The following is a 15,365-nucleotide window of genomic DNA, read 5'->3' on the forward strand; positions in this document are numbered from 1 at the left end:
GAGGCCGAGGCGGGCAGATCACCTGAGGTCAGGAGTTCGAGACCAGCCTGACCAACGTGGAGAAACCCCATCTCTACTAAAAATACAAAATTAGCCAGGCGTAGTGGCACATGCCTGTAATTCCAGCTACTTGGGAGGCCAAGGCAGGAGAATCACTTGAACCCAAGAAGCAGAGGTTGCAGTGAGCCAAGATTGCACCATTGCACTCCAGCCTAGGCAACAAGAGTGAAATTCCATCTCAAAACAAAAGAAAGGAGTACTTTAAACCCAGAAAACTTTTGTAACCAGGTCCTCGAGCCACTTGCTAGGGTCCACTCCCACCCTGTGGAGTGCTTTCTCCCTTTAATAAATCCCTGCTTTGGCTACTTCATTCCTGTGTTTCGTTCCTTTGTTACTTTGTGCGTTCTGTCCAATTCTTTGTTCAAAACACCAAGAACCTGGACAACTTACAATCAAGGCCCTCCTTCCAGTAATGGAATAAAGTCTGAAATGAACCAAACGGTGATATGATTAAAGCCTTAAAATGTCTTAGAAGTGGTTTCAGTTACCTAGGTAATATAGGCAAAAGTGGTTTTCCGGCTTTAGAATCACCTTTTTTGCCAATTCAAGTTATATCACTCAAGCAGAAAAATTACTTTGGCTTCAATTATCTAAATTTTAAGGCCTGATTGTTCTCTAATCCTTGGCTTACCTTTTAACCCAGCTGAGGTATATCTCCTCAAAGGTGCTGTCCAATCATGAGCAGGGAAGTAATTCAGTACCTTAGACCGTTCACCCAAAAGGCTACAGAGGCCGAACGCACTGACAGTTTAAACCAGGGCTCAAGTGTCAATTAGCATTAGAGAATCCTCTAGTTTTCAGCAAAGTGGGATTTGAGAAATCTTTTGCCTTTACCTTGCTTGGAAAGCTTGCTTTGAGCCCACTCCTGCCTTAAATCTCATCTGAAACTTTTAGAATACAGTATATCTGGGGGAGGGTAGACTGCATATCAGGCTTTAGTGCTGACTTTTGTATAATCCATCCTTTGGTATCCTCGGGAGATTGGTTCCAAGATGCTCCCCATCCCACAGATACCAAAATCCACAGATGTTCAAGTCCCTTATGTAAATGGCTACCTTTTACCTTTACCTATTTCCATGCAAACTACACACATCCTCCTATATACTTTAAATCATCTGTAGATTACCTATAATACCTAATACAATGTAAAAGCTATGTAAATAGTTGTTATACTCTATTTTTTTGTGTTTTTTTTTCCTGATTATTTCCTTTTTTATTTTATGGAGGTGTGGTCTGTTGACCAGGCTGGTCTCAAACTGTTGGGTTCAAGCGATCCTCCTGCCTCAGACTCCCAAAGTTCAGGAATTACACTGAATTTTTTTTTTTTTTTTTTGAGACCAAGTCTCCTGTCACCCAAGCTGGAGTGCAGTGTTGTGATCTTGCCTCACTGCAACCTCTACCTCCCAGGGTCAAGCAATTCTGCTGCTTCAGCCTTCTAAGTAACTGAGACTACAGGTGTGCACCACCATGCCTGGCTAATTTTTTTGTATTTTTAGTAGAGACAGGGTTTCACCATATTGGCCACGCTGGTCTTGAACTCCTGACCTCAGGTAATCCGGCCGCTTTGGCCTCCCCAAGTGCTGTGATTACAGGCGTGAGACACTGCACCCTGCCTACATTGAGTATTTTCTATTTGCAGTTGGTTGAATCCATGTATGGGGAACCCACAGTTAAGGACAGCTGACTCTATGTTAATTCTATTTTAGAAATGTTTTGTCCATCATCAACTCAGAGACAGAAAATACTAGTGGTGTGGCCTGGTTTTAATTATTACAGGTAACAGCTGATCAAGAGGACTGTCTGCTTTGCAGCGTCATTGCCTAGCTGGTTAATGATCTGCAGTGACAGGAGAGGGAGGCTACAGTAAGAATTAACCGAGATTAGAGACTGCTGTTCTTCTGTTTTGTCTCTTTTTTTTTTTTTTGAGATGGGGTCTCGCTCTGTCGCCCGGGCTGGAGTGCAGTGGCTGGACCACCTCGCCCAGCTCGTTTTTTGTATTTTTTAGTAGAGACGCGGTTTCACCATGTTAGCCAGGATGGTCTCGATCTGACCTCGTGATCCGCCCGTCTCCGCCTCCCAAAGTGCTGGGATTACAGGCTTGAGCCACAGCGCCCAGCCTGTTTTGTCTCTTTAATGACAATCTAGGGCTCCTGTGTCGAAGTAAAGCTGTGGGAGTGACCTTTACAGTAATGTTTGATGACTCTTCTCCCCGCCTCCCGCAGACTTCATTGAGTTGTTTGGTCATGAGGTCATGAAGTCCCATCCATCCTCACCTGACATGAGCATAATAAAGTGAAAATCCTCACTTGTCTCTGACATAGATCTGGTTCTATCTGGCATATGCTGTGCCAAATAAACCAGTCTTCTATTACTGGTGACTGCTTTTAGATTTCAGAATTCACCTCTGTGTTACACTGGCCTTTGAGAGGCTAGTTTAGCCGTTAAGAAGTTATAGACTTTTAGCAGTTCTAAGAATTTCTAATAAAGCTTATCACTTTGTTGTTTATTTACTATGAGTAACACACACACATACATACACATATATAAAAAACAGTTACTTCATTATTATCCTATCACTAATTGATGATACATCTACTATTTGAACCATGTGTTTCAGTTAGTAGATAAACTCTTTAGTCTCTAGAAAATGAAAGCAGGGACCCCCAAGAAAATGGAAAGAAAGCAGATTTTAAAAGCTTTGTCTTTTTCATAGTTTTACTTAAGGCCAACCTTTATCGCTTCATAGGTTTCTCTCCCAATGTCAGATGTTTTGGTAAAGATACTAATGTTATATACATAGCCTCAAATCCTCATACTGGCTCAGTGTGAAAAATTGAAGGTTTTTTTGGTGAAACTCGCCTTCCAATGTAGAAAATATTGGGGGATAGATTTTTTTTTTAATCTTGATAAGCACATACATAATAATCAAAGAAATACCTCACCCGGGCCATGAAAGGGGTAGCAGAGATCAGCTAAAGGTATCATCTTGGAAGGGTCCAATCCAGTTCCTCCCAGCAGCTCCACAAAGTCTCCTATTCCCTCACAACCTGCTGAGGATTTCTAAGGGAATAAAGCAGCAGAGAAAGATACATTTAAACCAATTACAGAAGTCAAACCATTTGACCAACAGCGGGTCTATGAATTCACTCAATCAGCCCTCAACATCCTGGCAATACCATTTAATTTAACATCTGGGACTCCGGAAATTAAAAGACATTTAAAAGAGAAAAAATCATAAAAATTGCTTTTCTAAATCAGTTGAGTAATCTTTTTTTTAGAAATGTGTGTACATGTTTTTTTCATTTTTTTTTAAGCTCTCAAGGACTGGAATGATAAAATGGAAATCTGTAAACTCCATATAAGATGTACGGAAATTGAACCAAAAAAATACTTTACTTTTCAAATCATTTGGACATAATACTGAATCACTCGAATTTCTTAATGCATGCAGTCACAGTTAAGCGAAGTCAAATACCTACATTTTATAAATAGGGCTTTCACATCCGTTTTTCCTTCACCTCATCTCTTCTTCTTTGTAAAGGAACTTTGTGTGCTATTGGAACACATCATTTCTACCAATAAGAATTTTGATTAATTATGAGTATATTAAAGAAATAATAAAACCCTGATTCGGGGCTCCAGTTAGCTACAGTTACCATGATCTTTCTCCTTTCAACTAAAACAAATTTATTTCAAGCTACTCAAAAGAATTCATTCTAAAGCTTTGTGTGGTCCACCATGATCACCTTCTCCCGCTTCCCTTCATTTTTTTTTTTTTTAATTTTGTAGAGATGGGTCCTTGATATGTTGCCCAGGTCAGTCTTGAACTCCTAACCTCAAGGGATCCTCCTGCCTCAGACTCCCAAAATACTGGGATTACAGGCACAAGCCACCTCACTCAGTCTTTTCATCTTTTCCATACTGTCTTGTCCACAGCAATCCCCCTGCCTTACTTTCCAACACAAACAAAGCAACCACTCTCAGTCCCAAAAGTACTTTGAGCCCCCATCTCCCATGATCAGGGCAGTCTCAAAAGTATGCCACCTGTGCAGCCACATAAATTCAGTGCCTAGAAGGGCTCTATGCTTGGTTTAATGCTCTGTTGCATTTTAATAAAATTGTAATAAGGGCTCTCACATTTTCATTTGTACTGGTCCCCACAATTTTGCCTGTGATCCTCTTCTTCATTGAAGTGTGCTCATTAAGAGATCTAGTGGCATGTGACAAGGTGCTCTGTACTTAACTAGATAGACCTTAACACATAGGAACCAAAATCTAAAATAGAGAACTTAAAACACACACACACACACACACATAAGCACACACATTCAGGCATTTAGAAGGGCAATGACAGGCATGGTGGCTCATGCCTGTAATTCTAGCACTTTGGGAGGCCAAGGCAGGTGGATCATTTGAGGTTAGGAGTTCGAGACCAGCCTGGCCAACATGGTGAAACCCCATCTCCACTAAAAATACAAAAATTAGCCAAGTGCGGTGGCACACCTGTAGTCCCGGCTACTCGAGAAGCTGAGGTAGGAGGATCAGTTGAACCTGGGAGGCAGAGGTTGCAGTGAGCCAAGATCACGTGCCACTGCACTCCAGCCTGGGCGACAGAGTGAGACTCTGTCTCAGGAAAAAAAAAAAAAAAGAAGGGCATTGAAATACAACTGGAACTAAACAGCAAATTGGAAAATAACATAATGGCAACTGCTTCACTAATGAGCAGGGGTAGGTGGGGATATCTATTTTTAAAGGGCCTACCTACTATGTGCTAGGTTTGATGCTTAGAGGCTTTATATATAATTGCATCAAATGATGAAATAGAGGTTTAATTAGCCCCACTGTATACAGGGCTGCATGTTCTTGTACTGAGAGTGGAATAAGCAATTTATCAGTAAAGGAAAAAAACCTTAATTGCCTTTCCCTTGAGCAGAGGACGTCCAGGAGGAACATCTCTTAAGACTAAATTTTCCACTTAGTTTTATAGGTTCCAAAATTCAGCAGGTGCTGTTACAGGGAAAAAGGAAGACTCAGGAGAGAGAAGTGGGAAATAAAGAGGCTAGAAAGAAATAGAAACTAAAGTGAGGGGGACAAAACAAAGAAACAAGAAAGTTAGGTGCACTTATTCCTTGCTGTTCAACGATTTTTCTCACTTCTTTGCAAACCTCTCAGCTTTTCTTACAATGTTACAAACTGAGTTATGTGGGGACCTCTGAAGTTCAGTTCCTCAACAGTGATTCCCTAAATTTCTTTGTTGAGGTTCTAAGCCACTACTATCTTTTGCCTAGCCCACAATAATGTACCAAAAAAGTACTTAGCCAGGAGCAGTGGCTCATGCCTCTAATCCCAGCACTTTGGGAGGCCGAGGCGGGCGGATCACAAGGTCAGGAGTTCGAAACCAGCCTGGCCGATATGGTGAAACCCTGTCTCTACTAAAAATAAAAAAAATAAAAAAAAAACTAGCCGGTTGTGGTGGCTCATGCTTGTAATCCCAGCTACTCGGGAGGCTGAGGCAGAAGAATTCCTTGAACCTGGGAGGTGGAGGTTGCAGTGAGTCGAGATTGCACCTCTACACTCCAGCCTGGGTGACAGAGCAAGACTCTATCTCAAAAAAATAAAAATAAAAAAAGGAAGTACTTATATTCCTTGTACCAAATGTAAGATCCTCACACCAATTCAATGTGCAAAATTGAAGGTTTTTGGTTTTGGTTTTGTTTATTTTGGTGGAACTCATCTTCCAATACATAGAAATCTGGAAGGTTTAAGAAAATAATCCTGATAGATACATTAATAATAACTAAAGAAACATCTCACCAGGGCCATAGAAAGGGTGGCATGGCCCGACGCCCATTCATTGCATGGAAGGCACAGTGACATTTTAGACAGCGTACATCAGATCATGTTGCTTTCCTCCCTGAACCTCTTCAGTGATTTACCACTGCACTTAAAATAAACTTAAACTCCCTAATGTGGCCTGCAGGGCTCACCACACTCTGGCCCTGCCCATCTCCCTGAAGCTGTCTTATGCCAATCCTCCTCTTCCTTCCATTTCTGGAATCCAGCAAGCCCATTCCTGCCTCTGAGCCTCTGTACTGTTCCCTCTGCTCCCTGTTCTCACAGCTGCTGGCTCCTTCTGATCTATCACTCAGGTCTCACTTCTCAAAAGGTTTCTTTCCTGACCACTTTATCACAAGTAGCCCCCTGCCTCTCCATCCACCCCCATGCTCCCAGTCACTGTCTACCACACTATTCTGCTGCATTTTCTGTATAGCACTTACCACCATTTGAAATACATGGCAGTGCTGCCTGTCTCATCCCACTTGAATGCACGGTCCCTGTGAGCAGGACCTTGTTTATTGCTAATTTCCAGCATCTACAATAGTGCCTGGCACATGCTAAGCACTCAAAAAATATTTTGTGAAGAAACAGATGCCTAAAACACTGTAGGCTCTAAATTGTTTGGGAGGAAACACCAAGATTACCTCGATAGCCCCAATAACTAAAGTTCCCAGTCTGTGCTCACACCTTTCATCTTCTATATTTTACATCAAGAATGACATACAAATAATATCGAGCCAGTAAGACTGTACGAAAGATACCCAAAAGTGTCCTTATCAAAGGACTATTCTTCCACTAAGAAAAAAGCAGGCACTAGTCCATGAATGTAGGGCTTAAAGGAAATTGGATATACTCCTTTTTTCAGTCCTAGTTCTATTTATTTGGTTGTCACTAAAATCTGTCTGATTAGGAATTATGACTGCCTTTGATAGCAGCAAATACATGAGTTATCTTAACCTAGTCATGTGAGAAAGTAAAAGGAAATGAGGATGACTCAGAGGGAAAATGCTGCCAGTGCAAGAAAATGCGGTCAAACTCAGCATGAATTTTAAGGTCCATACAGAAGTTTATTCGAAAATAAGTTGATAGGGATTATCCATTAATATTTTTTAGGCAAAATGTATTGAGTTAAATGTCATGCCAAATACTTTTCAAAGCTTAACTGTATTTTGCAATCTAAAAATCCAATTTTGTATTTTATGCTGCAGTTAGCACTCCTTCACAACACAGTTCTGTCAATGAGATGCTTCCTTATGTCAAAAGAAAATTCCAATAATCAGAAAAACAGCTGTGTAGATGACTCACACTACGTTCTGCTAGGAGAGAATTTTTGTAAAAGAGGCAAGTACAAGAGAGTTCAATTGTAATTATATACCACAACTTTACCAATTGAAAACATTTCTTACATCACAAGGAAAGTATTCAAGTAGTCAGAAGGGGCACCTGAGTATGCAACTTGCCGCATAACTGAAATAGAAGAGGGGCTTAGTCAAAGCAGCTAGGGCAAACACGTGTGAGATTTAAGAGCTCATCAGAGCGACGTACTACGCCAATTTGCTAGTGTCCAGGTTTGCCCTGTATGATTGCTTCTGCTCTGATTAAAGCTGTGGCCTTATCAAATGGTTAGGAAACAAGTAAAAACTCACCTTTAACTGAAGACCATTTACGTGTCCCAGGGTGAGATCAGATATTTTGATCACCACAGGATAAATTATGGAGAAGCTGCAGTTTCGATGCTGGTGTGGAACTATCAGGGTGAACTTTCCATTTGGAGTCTGAGAAATGACATTGCAGGCTTTGTAGAAAGGAAAAAAAAAAATTCATGTTTCCATTACTTGCTTTGCTGGGTTTTTATAGACATTTATTGTATCTTATTCTAGGGCTCCTGTTCATGATCTAGGGCCTTCTGCCCAGGAAGAGAGCATATATACCACAAAAGCAATTTGGAGACAGAAAGGATTTGGGGAACAAAAACCATCAGTGACACGTGGATATTGTCAGGAGGCCCTGGGCTGTGAGGGGGCTTCTAATGTTAATCTTAGGGGGTTACCTTGTTTATAACAATCAAAAGACATAACTCAGCACCCAAACAAACACTAGCTGGTATTAGTTCTAGGAGCACTTGAGTTAACTAGAGTTCAGCTTAAAGCTAGGAATGTGGAAAAATCAAGGCTTAATGGTGAGTCCAAAACTCAAACTCTATTTTTAAATAATAAAGTAAATAATTAATTTTAAGTATTTTTTCATTCTTATTTATTTTCCTTTTTAAAAAAAATTTTAAATTTTTAATTAAAACTTTTTTATCTTTATTTTAAGACTGGGGGCCTAGGATGCAGCTCAGCAGCTTCACCATGGCCCCAGGCTTATTTTAAGTACTTTTCCTTTCTTTTTTTTTTTTCTAAGGTGGCATCTTGCTCTGTCACCCTGGCTAGAATGCAGGGGCGCAATCTCAGCTCATTGCAACCTCCGCCTCCCGGGTTCAAGCGATTCTCCTGCCTCGGCCTCCTGAGTAGCTGGGATTACAGACATGTGCCACAACATCCGGGTAATTTTTGTATTTTTAGTAGAGACAGGGTTTCACCACGTTGGCCAGGCTGGTCTCGAACTCCTGACCTCAAGTGATCCACCTGCCTCGGCCTCCCAAAGTGTGGGATTACAGGAGTGAGCCCCCGCGCCAGGCCTATTTTAAGTATTTTTCTAATAGTGAGAAAATAGGCTGAGAAAAAAATGAAAGACAGTAGTCTTAAGGCTGATAAATATTTGCTGCATGTTAAGTGATAAGTTAACTAAAAGGTGCATTTTTAATGTTTATTTTACTCCCAAGAACTTCTACAATTTTTTGTTTTATATCTCAAATCTAAATTTATAATACATTGGCCAGGAGTGGTGGCTCACGCCTGTAATCCCAGCACTTTGGGAGGCCGAGGCAGGTGGATCACGAGGTCAGGAGTTCATGACCAGACTGGCCAAGAAGGTGAAACACTGTTTCTACTAAAAACACAAAAATTAGCTGGGCGTGGTGATGGGCGCCTGTAATCCCAGCTACTAGGGAGGCTGAGGCAGAGAATTGCTTGAACCCGGGAGGCAGAGATTGCAGTGAGCCGAGGTCGCACCACTGCACTCCAGCTTGGGTGACAGAGTGAGACTCCACTTCAAATAAATAAATAAATAAATCTACAATACATGAATTAGTCTAGATATGAAAGTAGAAGCATCAGAATTTGTACTTTTTTTTCTGATTACCGGATGAATCAACATTGATCAGAACAGATCAGAAACACCTCTTGCCTCCTTTTCATATTTTTAATTATACTTACTTTCAAAAAGAACTGAAATTCCTTGATGGTTCTAGGAAGTTTCTTTTTTTAATATGCTTTTTAAAAAGTTTTAATACAGACAGCGTCTCACTTTGTGGGCTAGCCTGATCTTGAACTCCTGGGCTCAAGTGATCCTCCTGCCTTGGCCTGTAATCCTGCTAGGATTACAGGCATGAGCCATTACGCCCGGCCCAGGAGGTTTCTGGTTTCTAACTAAACAAAATATAGGGGAAACTCTTTATTTTGTCTTCTAGAATTATTCTATTGCAGTCCTCAGGAACAGTCTTTTTGGGGGGCTTTTTCAAAAATTCTTTTGTTTTTTCAGAACTAGAAATCAAAAGATCAGTAGTACATTATTCTTTGGCAGATTAGGCCCCATCTTTCAGCCACATGAAATGTTAATATTAATTCTATTGTATGCAGAAATGAGTGATATGTGTTCCTTTTCTAATTTTTTTAACAGATTTTTCTCTTAATGGGGGAAAAAACAATTAGCAGATGAGTAAACTCATTTTTTTTTTTTTTTTGGAGATGGAGTCTCACTCTGTCGCCCAGGCTGGAATGCAGTGGCATATCAGCTCATTGCAAGCTCTGCCTCCCGGGTTCACGCCATTCTCCTGCCTCAGCCTCCCGAGTAGCTGGGGACTACAGACGCCCACCACCACACCCGGCTAATGTTTCGTATTTTTAGTAGAGACGGGATTTCACTGTGTTACCCAGGATGGTCTCGATCTCCTGACCTCATGATCCACCTGCCTCGGCCTCCCAAAGTGCTGGGATTACAGGCGTGAGCCACCGCCTGAGTAAACTCATTTTTATAAAGATAATATGCTTTAGGCCGGGGCTGTTCAGTTATGTAGCATAAGCTACATGTGTGTCCATCAGAAATGAACTAAATTAGAGTGGTGGGCTCAGAATCAGAAGGTAACATTGAGATGCTATAATCCAACCCTCTGGTCAGGGCATGATATCTGTCTACCACATTCAGGCACAGGCTGAAAGACATGGAGACTTTCAAGCCTGTGCCTGAATATCTCTAAGACTGCAACTTTATATCTGATCCCTCAAGCTTATCCTGGATTAGTGAAATGACTTGGAAGATTAAAGCTTATCACTAAATGCATCGTAGAACCTGAGGAGCTCAGAGCAAGACTTTGGAGAAAATATTGAATTGTACTCACCATAAATTAGTATACTACCTAACCTGGGAAATAAATTTAAAACTGTGATTTGATATTCATAATAAAGAGTAGAAATTATCCTTTAGGTCATTTCTAATTACAAAAAAATTTCCATTCAAATCATTCCTCAGTTCAAATTTCTTTAAGTCTGTGCAATGATACTACTTTCAAAAAGCAGTCTGACTCCCAAGTTCTGCCTTTTGACTGAGAACACTTACGAAAGAGGTTGGGGTCTGTCTTTATGGTTAATGTGAATCCATTTCCTGGTTCACGGACTCGGAAGAAGATCATGGCCACATTCTGGGAAGATCTGATGCTCCTCCTGCTAAGACCAGTCTCACAGAAATCTATGTACCGCTCAGCTGTGGGGAGAGGATGATCCTGGGAACTGGGGAACTTCTCCCCCTTGAGAATCCAACCATCAAATACCTTTGAAAAAAAATACAGACATAGATGCTATCATTTCCATCAGCTCCTGAAGTCTGAAGAGAGTTGAAAAGGGGGAAAAAATCATCCACCAATGGGCCTTCAGTCATAAGTGAGAACTGACAGTCCACACTCTCTGCCTGCTTACTTTTCATTTGTATATATTGGACTGTGAGGGTTGTTTGCAAGTAATAGTATTAATTAATTTTTATAAGCCTTAAAGCTTCCAAAGTAAGTAAACTTCCTTATACTTTATCATTTCAACCACTTTGGTAAATAAAACCACAGCCAATGTACATTTTTACCTTGGTCATATTTTCTACCTCTCACCTTCAGAAGAATCCCACAAAAGCATGATTTGGGTTTCGTGCAGCTTCTCTCTTTCCTCTAGTCATTGAAATGTGAACAAAATATCTTGAAAATAGATAGCAAAATAAAAAACTGGAGCAGCAACTTTACCTGCTAATGGCTATATACACCCATTTTTCTCATTTTTTTTATATCATCACATATTATTTTAAAATGTCAAGAACTGCTTCAACAGCCAGGCAATGATGGCTGGTATACTACCTGGGACATTTTTCCTTCACTTGTTAAAGTTTACAGTTGAACAAAAGGTCAGAGTCTATTGACTTGACCCTCAAAATCACCACAGGTCTCCAGTTTAATGAGTCCAATCTAGTCCACATTAGCAAAATTACCAACAGCCCAGCTACAAATTATTTCTAATGCATGTGACAGGTTCCAAAATAATCCTACTTTGGAGATGTTAATCATGATTATTTTAATTGGACAGTAGAGCTCCATCAGCCATCCCACTCTGCCCTGTTATACTTATGGAGTCTGACGACTGGAATCAGGGAGGCAGTGAGCTTGGAGGTCTTGTCCTCCCCTCCCACCTATCTCCATCTAGATGCCCCCTCGGCAGCCAGTCCCCTCCTGCTCCAAAATCGGGTCACCGGCGCACTGAAGACAGCCTCTGTGCGCCGAGCGTGGACCAGCAGGAGCGAGGCGGGATCAGATGTGAGACGTGTGGGGCGGGCCTTCTAACCAAGACGGCCTGCTTGGTGGACCGCAGCGCTCGAGCTTGTTGGTTTTTAATCATATTTCATCGGCCCCGGATTGCGTCGCAGCGTTCTGCGCTGCGAGTTCAAGTCTTTAGAAGTTCCCCGGGCCTCGAAAGCGCCTAGAAGGGAATGTAAACCATGGCAGCGTCCAGAGGCACCGACCGGAGCCCTACTGGATGTGTGTGGCACGAGGTCTTCGGGTAAGGGCGAGATTCTCGCCGTGTGGGGGTCCTCGAGCGCGCCTCTCTGAGTCGGGCACCAGCGAAGTGTCTAAGAATTGCCACCGGCTACCCACGCTCGGCAGCCCCGCGCTGGTTGCAATGCCCCAGCCCTTTCCAACCCTCCCGTGCCGCCCCCCAACCCCCTCCCCCGGCTAGGCTGGCGGGCCGTGGGCGCCTCACCTTCAGGAAGTCGCCGCCCTGACAGTCGATGGAGACCTGGTCGTAGTGGATGGTGATGAACTCCTCGGGCTCCCCAATGAAGAAGGCGGCGCAGTGCAGCTGCGGCCGGTCGGCGGTGAAGGTGAATTGGCCCTGGAGGCTCAGCATGTCCAGGCACCCTGGGGGAGGAGGGCACGGGGCAATAAGTCCCGGGCTGCAGCCGCCGCGGCGCCGGCCTCGGGCGGCCCCTCTCCGCGCGCCCCATTCCCGGGCTCTGTAGCGCCCATCGCTCCGACTTCCAGCCTCGGCTGTTCTGGGTTCCCGCGCCCGCGGCGCGCCACCTCCTTCTCCTTCCGGAGCGCCTCCGCGGACCGATCCCTAGCGAGGGGGCCGCGCCCCTGGCGGTTCCGGCCAACCCCTTACCCGGGATGCCCGCGAGCCCCCTGCCCTCCGCACAGAGTCCCAGCTTCCCCGCGTCCCGGGCGCCCGCGAGCCGGGCAGCCTCGACTCACGCAGAGCGCGGCGGTACGGCTGCTCCCCAGCCAGCTCCCGCTTCAGGTTGGCGCTGAAGAGCAGGAAAGGATCGTAGTCCGCCGCTTCCCGCAGCTGGCAAGGAACATGGGTCAGTCCGGAAAAGTTCAAGGGCTGGGGATAAAAAAGGGGGCCAGGAGCGGGGCACCCTCCCTGCCACTCAGCATAGCAAATAAAGAGAGAGGGGTAATGTTTTCCCGTGTCGGGAGAAGATGGGAAGGTCTTAGACCCTCTCCATCAGGCCGGGGTATCCCCAGCGGCCAGAGGAAGGCAGGCAGGCAGTCTGGGATGCTCAGAGGCAAGGAGGGAGAACAGGATAGTGGAAACCAGGGGGCAAGAGAGCATCCAGCAGAGTGGGAAGAAACAGCGAACCCCAAAAGGCTGCGAGCAGAGGCAGCCTGCCTGCCGCCTAGGGCTAACACGCAAGGAAGGTGAGATGGGTCAGTCCCGGGGCGGCTCACCTCTAGGTACCGGCTTTCCCCTCTTAGAGCCGTCAGGAAGATGAGAATGAAGTGACACTGAAGTTTGAAGTTGGGCGACATGCTGGCCTTGCCTCTGCAGCTGCTGTGCTCTGCTCCGGAGGTCCTGGGCTTTCCTTCCCACACCCTCGCGCAGACTGAGAGCTAGAAGCTGGTAGGGTCCCTTTGCTGGGTCTCTTTTATAGAGCAATGGGGAGCGGAGGCTCTCTGCCCCTTAACTGATCAGAGCTCAGTAACCATGGGTTACCCTGTCTCATTGACAAAGTACGTGGCGATGACGAGGGTCCAGCTCTCAGCCACAAATTTTCAGCGTGGCCCAGCATTATTCACCAAGAATGATTTCAGTCACTACAACTTAGTGCACTAAAGTGTTGGAGAATGAGGCGGAGACAAAGAATAAGGGAGGGCATTTTGTTGACCTGCCAAATGCTACATTATACTTTTCTGTGGGCATTCAGGGAATTTTCCATTTTGCAAATCAAAGTGACAAAGTTACATACATGCATAAAATACCCAAACATATACAGCCTATATTTTGCAGCCTCATCACATAACCTTGGATGAAACCATGCTAGAAATTGTCGAAGAATTTAGTATTCATGCAATTACTCATGCCTCTCAGTAAGAAACTTGAGGCATTTTCAGCTTTAAAGAGAGGTGGAACAGAAGCAAAATTATGATTTTGCAGAATATTGCAGTAATGCAATTATAAGCTTTCCTCCTGCCCCTTACTCTTTGCTTTATCCTGGTCCAGTTTCTTACAGGCATTTCTTTCATGGAAAACTAACTCTGGTGTCAGTGGACTTCTGGATTTTAGCTGAGCTCTGTCACTTGACCTGAATGTTTACATGATGTACACACTCCTAGACCAGGTAGCTGTAGCCATGACCTTTGCATCCATCTGAACCACTGGGAGATGAGATTAAGTCATTCCATTTCATGCATTCAAATACCTGGATTACTTTAACACTCTGGTAGAAAGAACTGCCAGGAAGCTTTATTGTAACTGCTCACCAGCAAATCTACAGGGCTAAAAAGATGACTTAGGGATCCAGAGATAAGTATAAGCTTGTCTCTGCTTCTCAGGAGAGAAGAGAATTTCTTCTTTGTGTCCAAAATTGTGGGAAACATGAGGATGCTCCACTATTGGCTTTCCTACCCCTTTCCAGTCTCTGCACCAAGCATTGTTATTACAATTATTACAAATAGACCATAATACAGAGTTATAAAGGAAGGAATGGCTGTATTTTCCATTTTAAAATACTCAAAATTAAACAGTAATTATCCTGGCAGTGTCAGAACTTGATTATTTTCAAGTCAGGACAATTCTGAGCACTGGAGAGGTGGTCTTTTTGTTGGTTTAATCAGGAGGCCTTTCTGCCACAGTCCAACTTTGTAAGCAATTCTCAGACCATAGACAGTGAGAGGGAAAAGAGTACCTAAAGCTCATGGACACTGACCACCATGTCCTTCTCATCCCAAGGGCTGTTTAGATGCCTGAATTTTAAAAAGGTTATAAAGAAACCTGAGAAGAGGCCGGGCGCGGTGGCTCAAGCCTGTAATCCCAGCACTTTGGGAGGCCGAGACGGGCGGATCACGAGGTCAGGAGATCGAGACCATCCTGGCTAACACGGTGAAACCCCGTCTCTACTAAAAAATACAAAAAACTAGCCGGGCGAGGTGGCGGGCGCCTGTAGTCCCAGCTACTCGGGAGGCTGAGGCGGGAGAATGGCGTAAAAGCCGGGCGAGGTGGCGGGCGCCTGTAGTCCCAGCTACTCGGGAGGCTGAGGCGGGAGAATGGCGTAAACCCGGGAGGCGGAGCTTGCAGTGAACCGAGATAACGCCACTGCACTCCAGCCTGGGCGACAGAGCGAGACTCCGTCTCAAAAAAAAAAAAAAAGAAACCTGAGAAGAATAAAAGAGGAAGAAAACAAACAAATTAACCCAAACTTGATGGCCTCAAACATGCCAGGCCATCTTCAGGTCTATCTCCCACCCTTTTTGTGCCTAGAGGGAGCCTCAGGCCCATTCACCAGGCATGCCACAGGCCCTCTTCTCTTTCCCATTGATGTAGCCACAGTCCTTG

The 15,365-nt window shown here is 44.0% G+C and overlaps 1 protein-coding gene across 1 annotated transcript in view; it reads right to left on the minus strand.

Moving 5' to 3' along the window:
• CRHBP (corticotropin releasing hormone binding protein) overlaps positions 1–13,764 on the minus strand; it is a 17,016-nt gene extending 3,252 nt beyond the window's left edge. Inside the window, exons 1-6 of the mRNA XM_011959227.1 lie at positions 13,262–13,764; positions 12,782–12,875; positions 12,291–12,448; positions 10,615–10,825; positions 7,545–7,693; positions 3,003–3,120 (exon numbers count right to left, since the gene is read on the minus strand). Coding sequence (XP_011814617.1) covers positions 3,003–3,120; positions 7,545–7,693; positions 10,615–10,825; positions 12,291–12,448; positions 12,782–12,875; positions 13,262–13,342 — 811 coding nt within the window. The 5' untranslated portion in view covers positions 13,343–13,764. The remainder of the gene's footprint in view (positions 1–3,002; positions 3,121–7,544; positions 7,694–10,614; positions 10,826–12,290; positions 12,449–12,781; positions 12,876–13,261) is intronic.
• Between the last annotated feature and the right edge of the window lie 1,601 nt (positions 13,765–15,365).

Source organism: Colobus angolensis, unplaced genomic scaffold (genome assembly GCF_000951035.1).
Source record: "Colobus angolensis palliatus isolate OR3802 unplaced genomic scaffold, Cang.pa_1.0 Scaffold49, whole genome shotgun sequence".
Lineage (NCBI taxonomy): Eukaryota > Metazoa > Chordata > Mammalia > Primates > Cercopithecidae > Colobus > Colobus angolensis.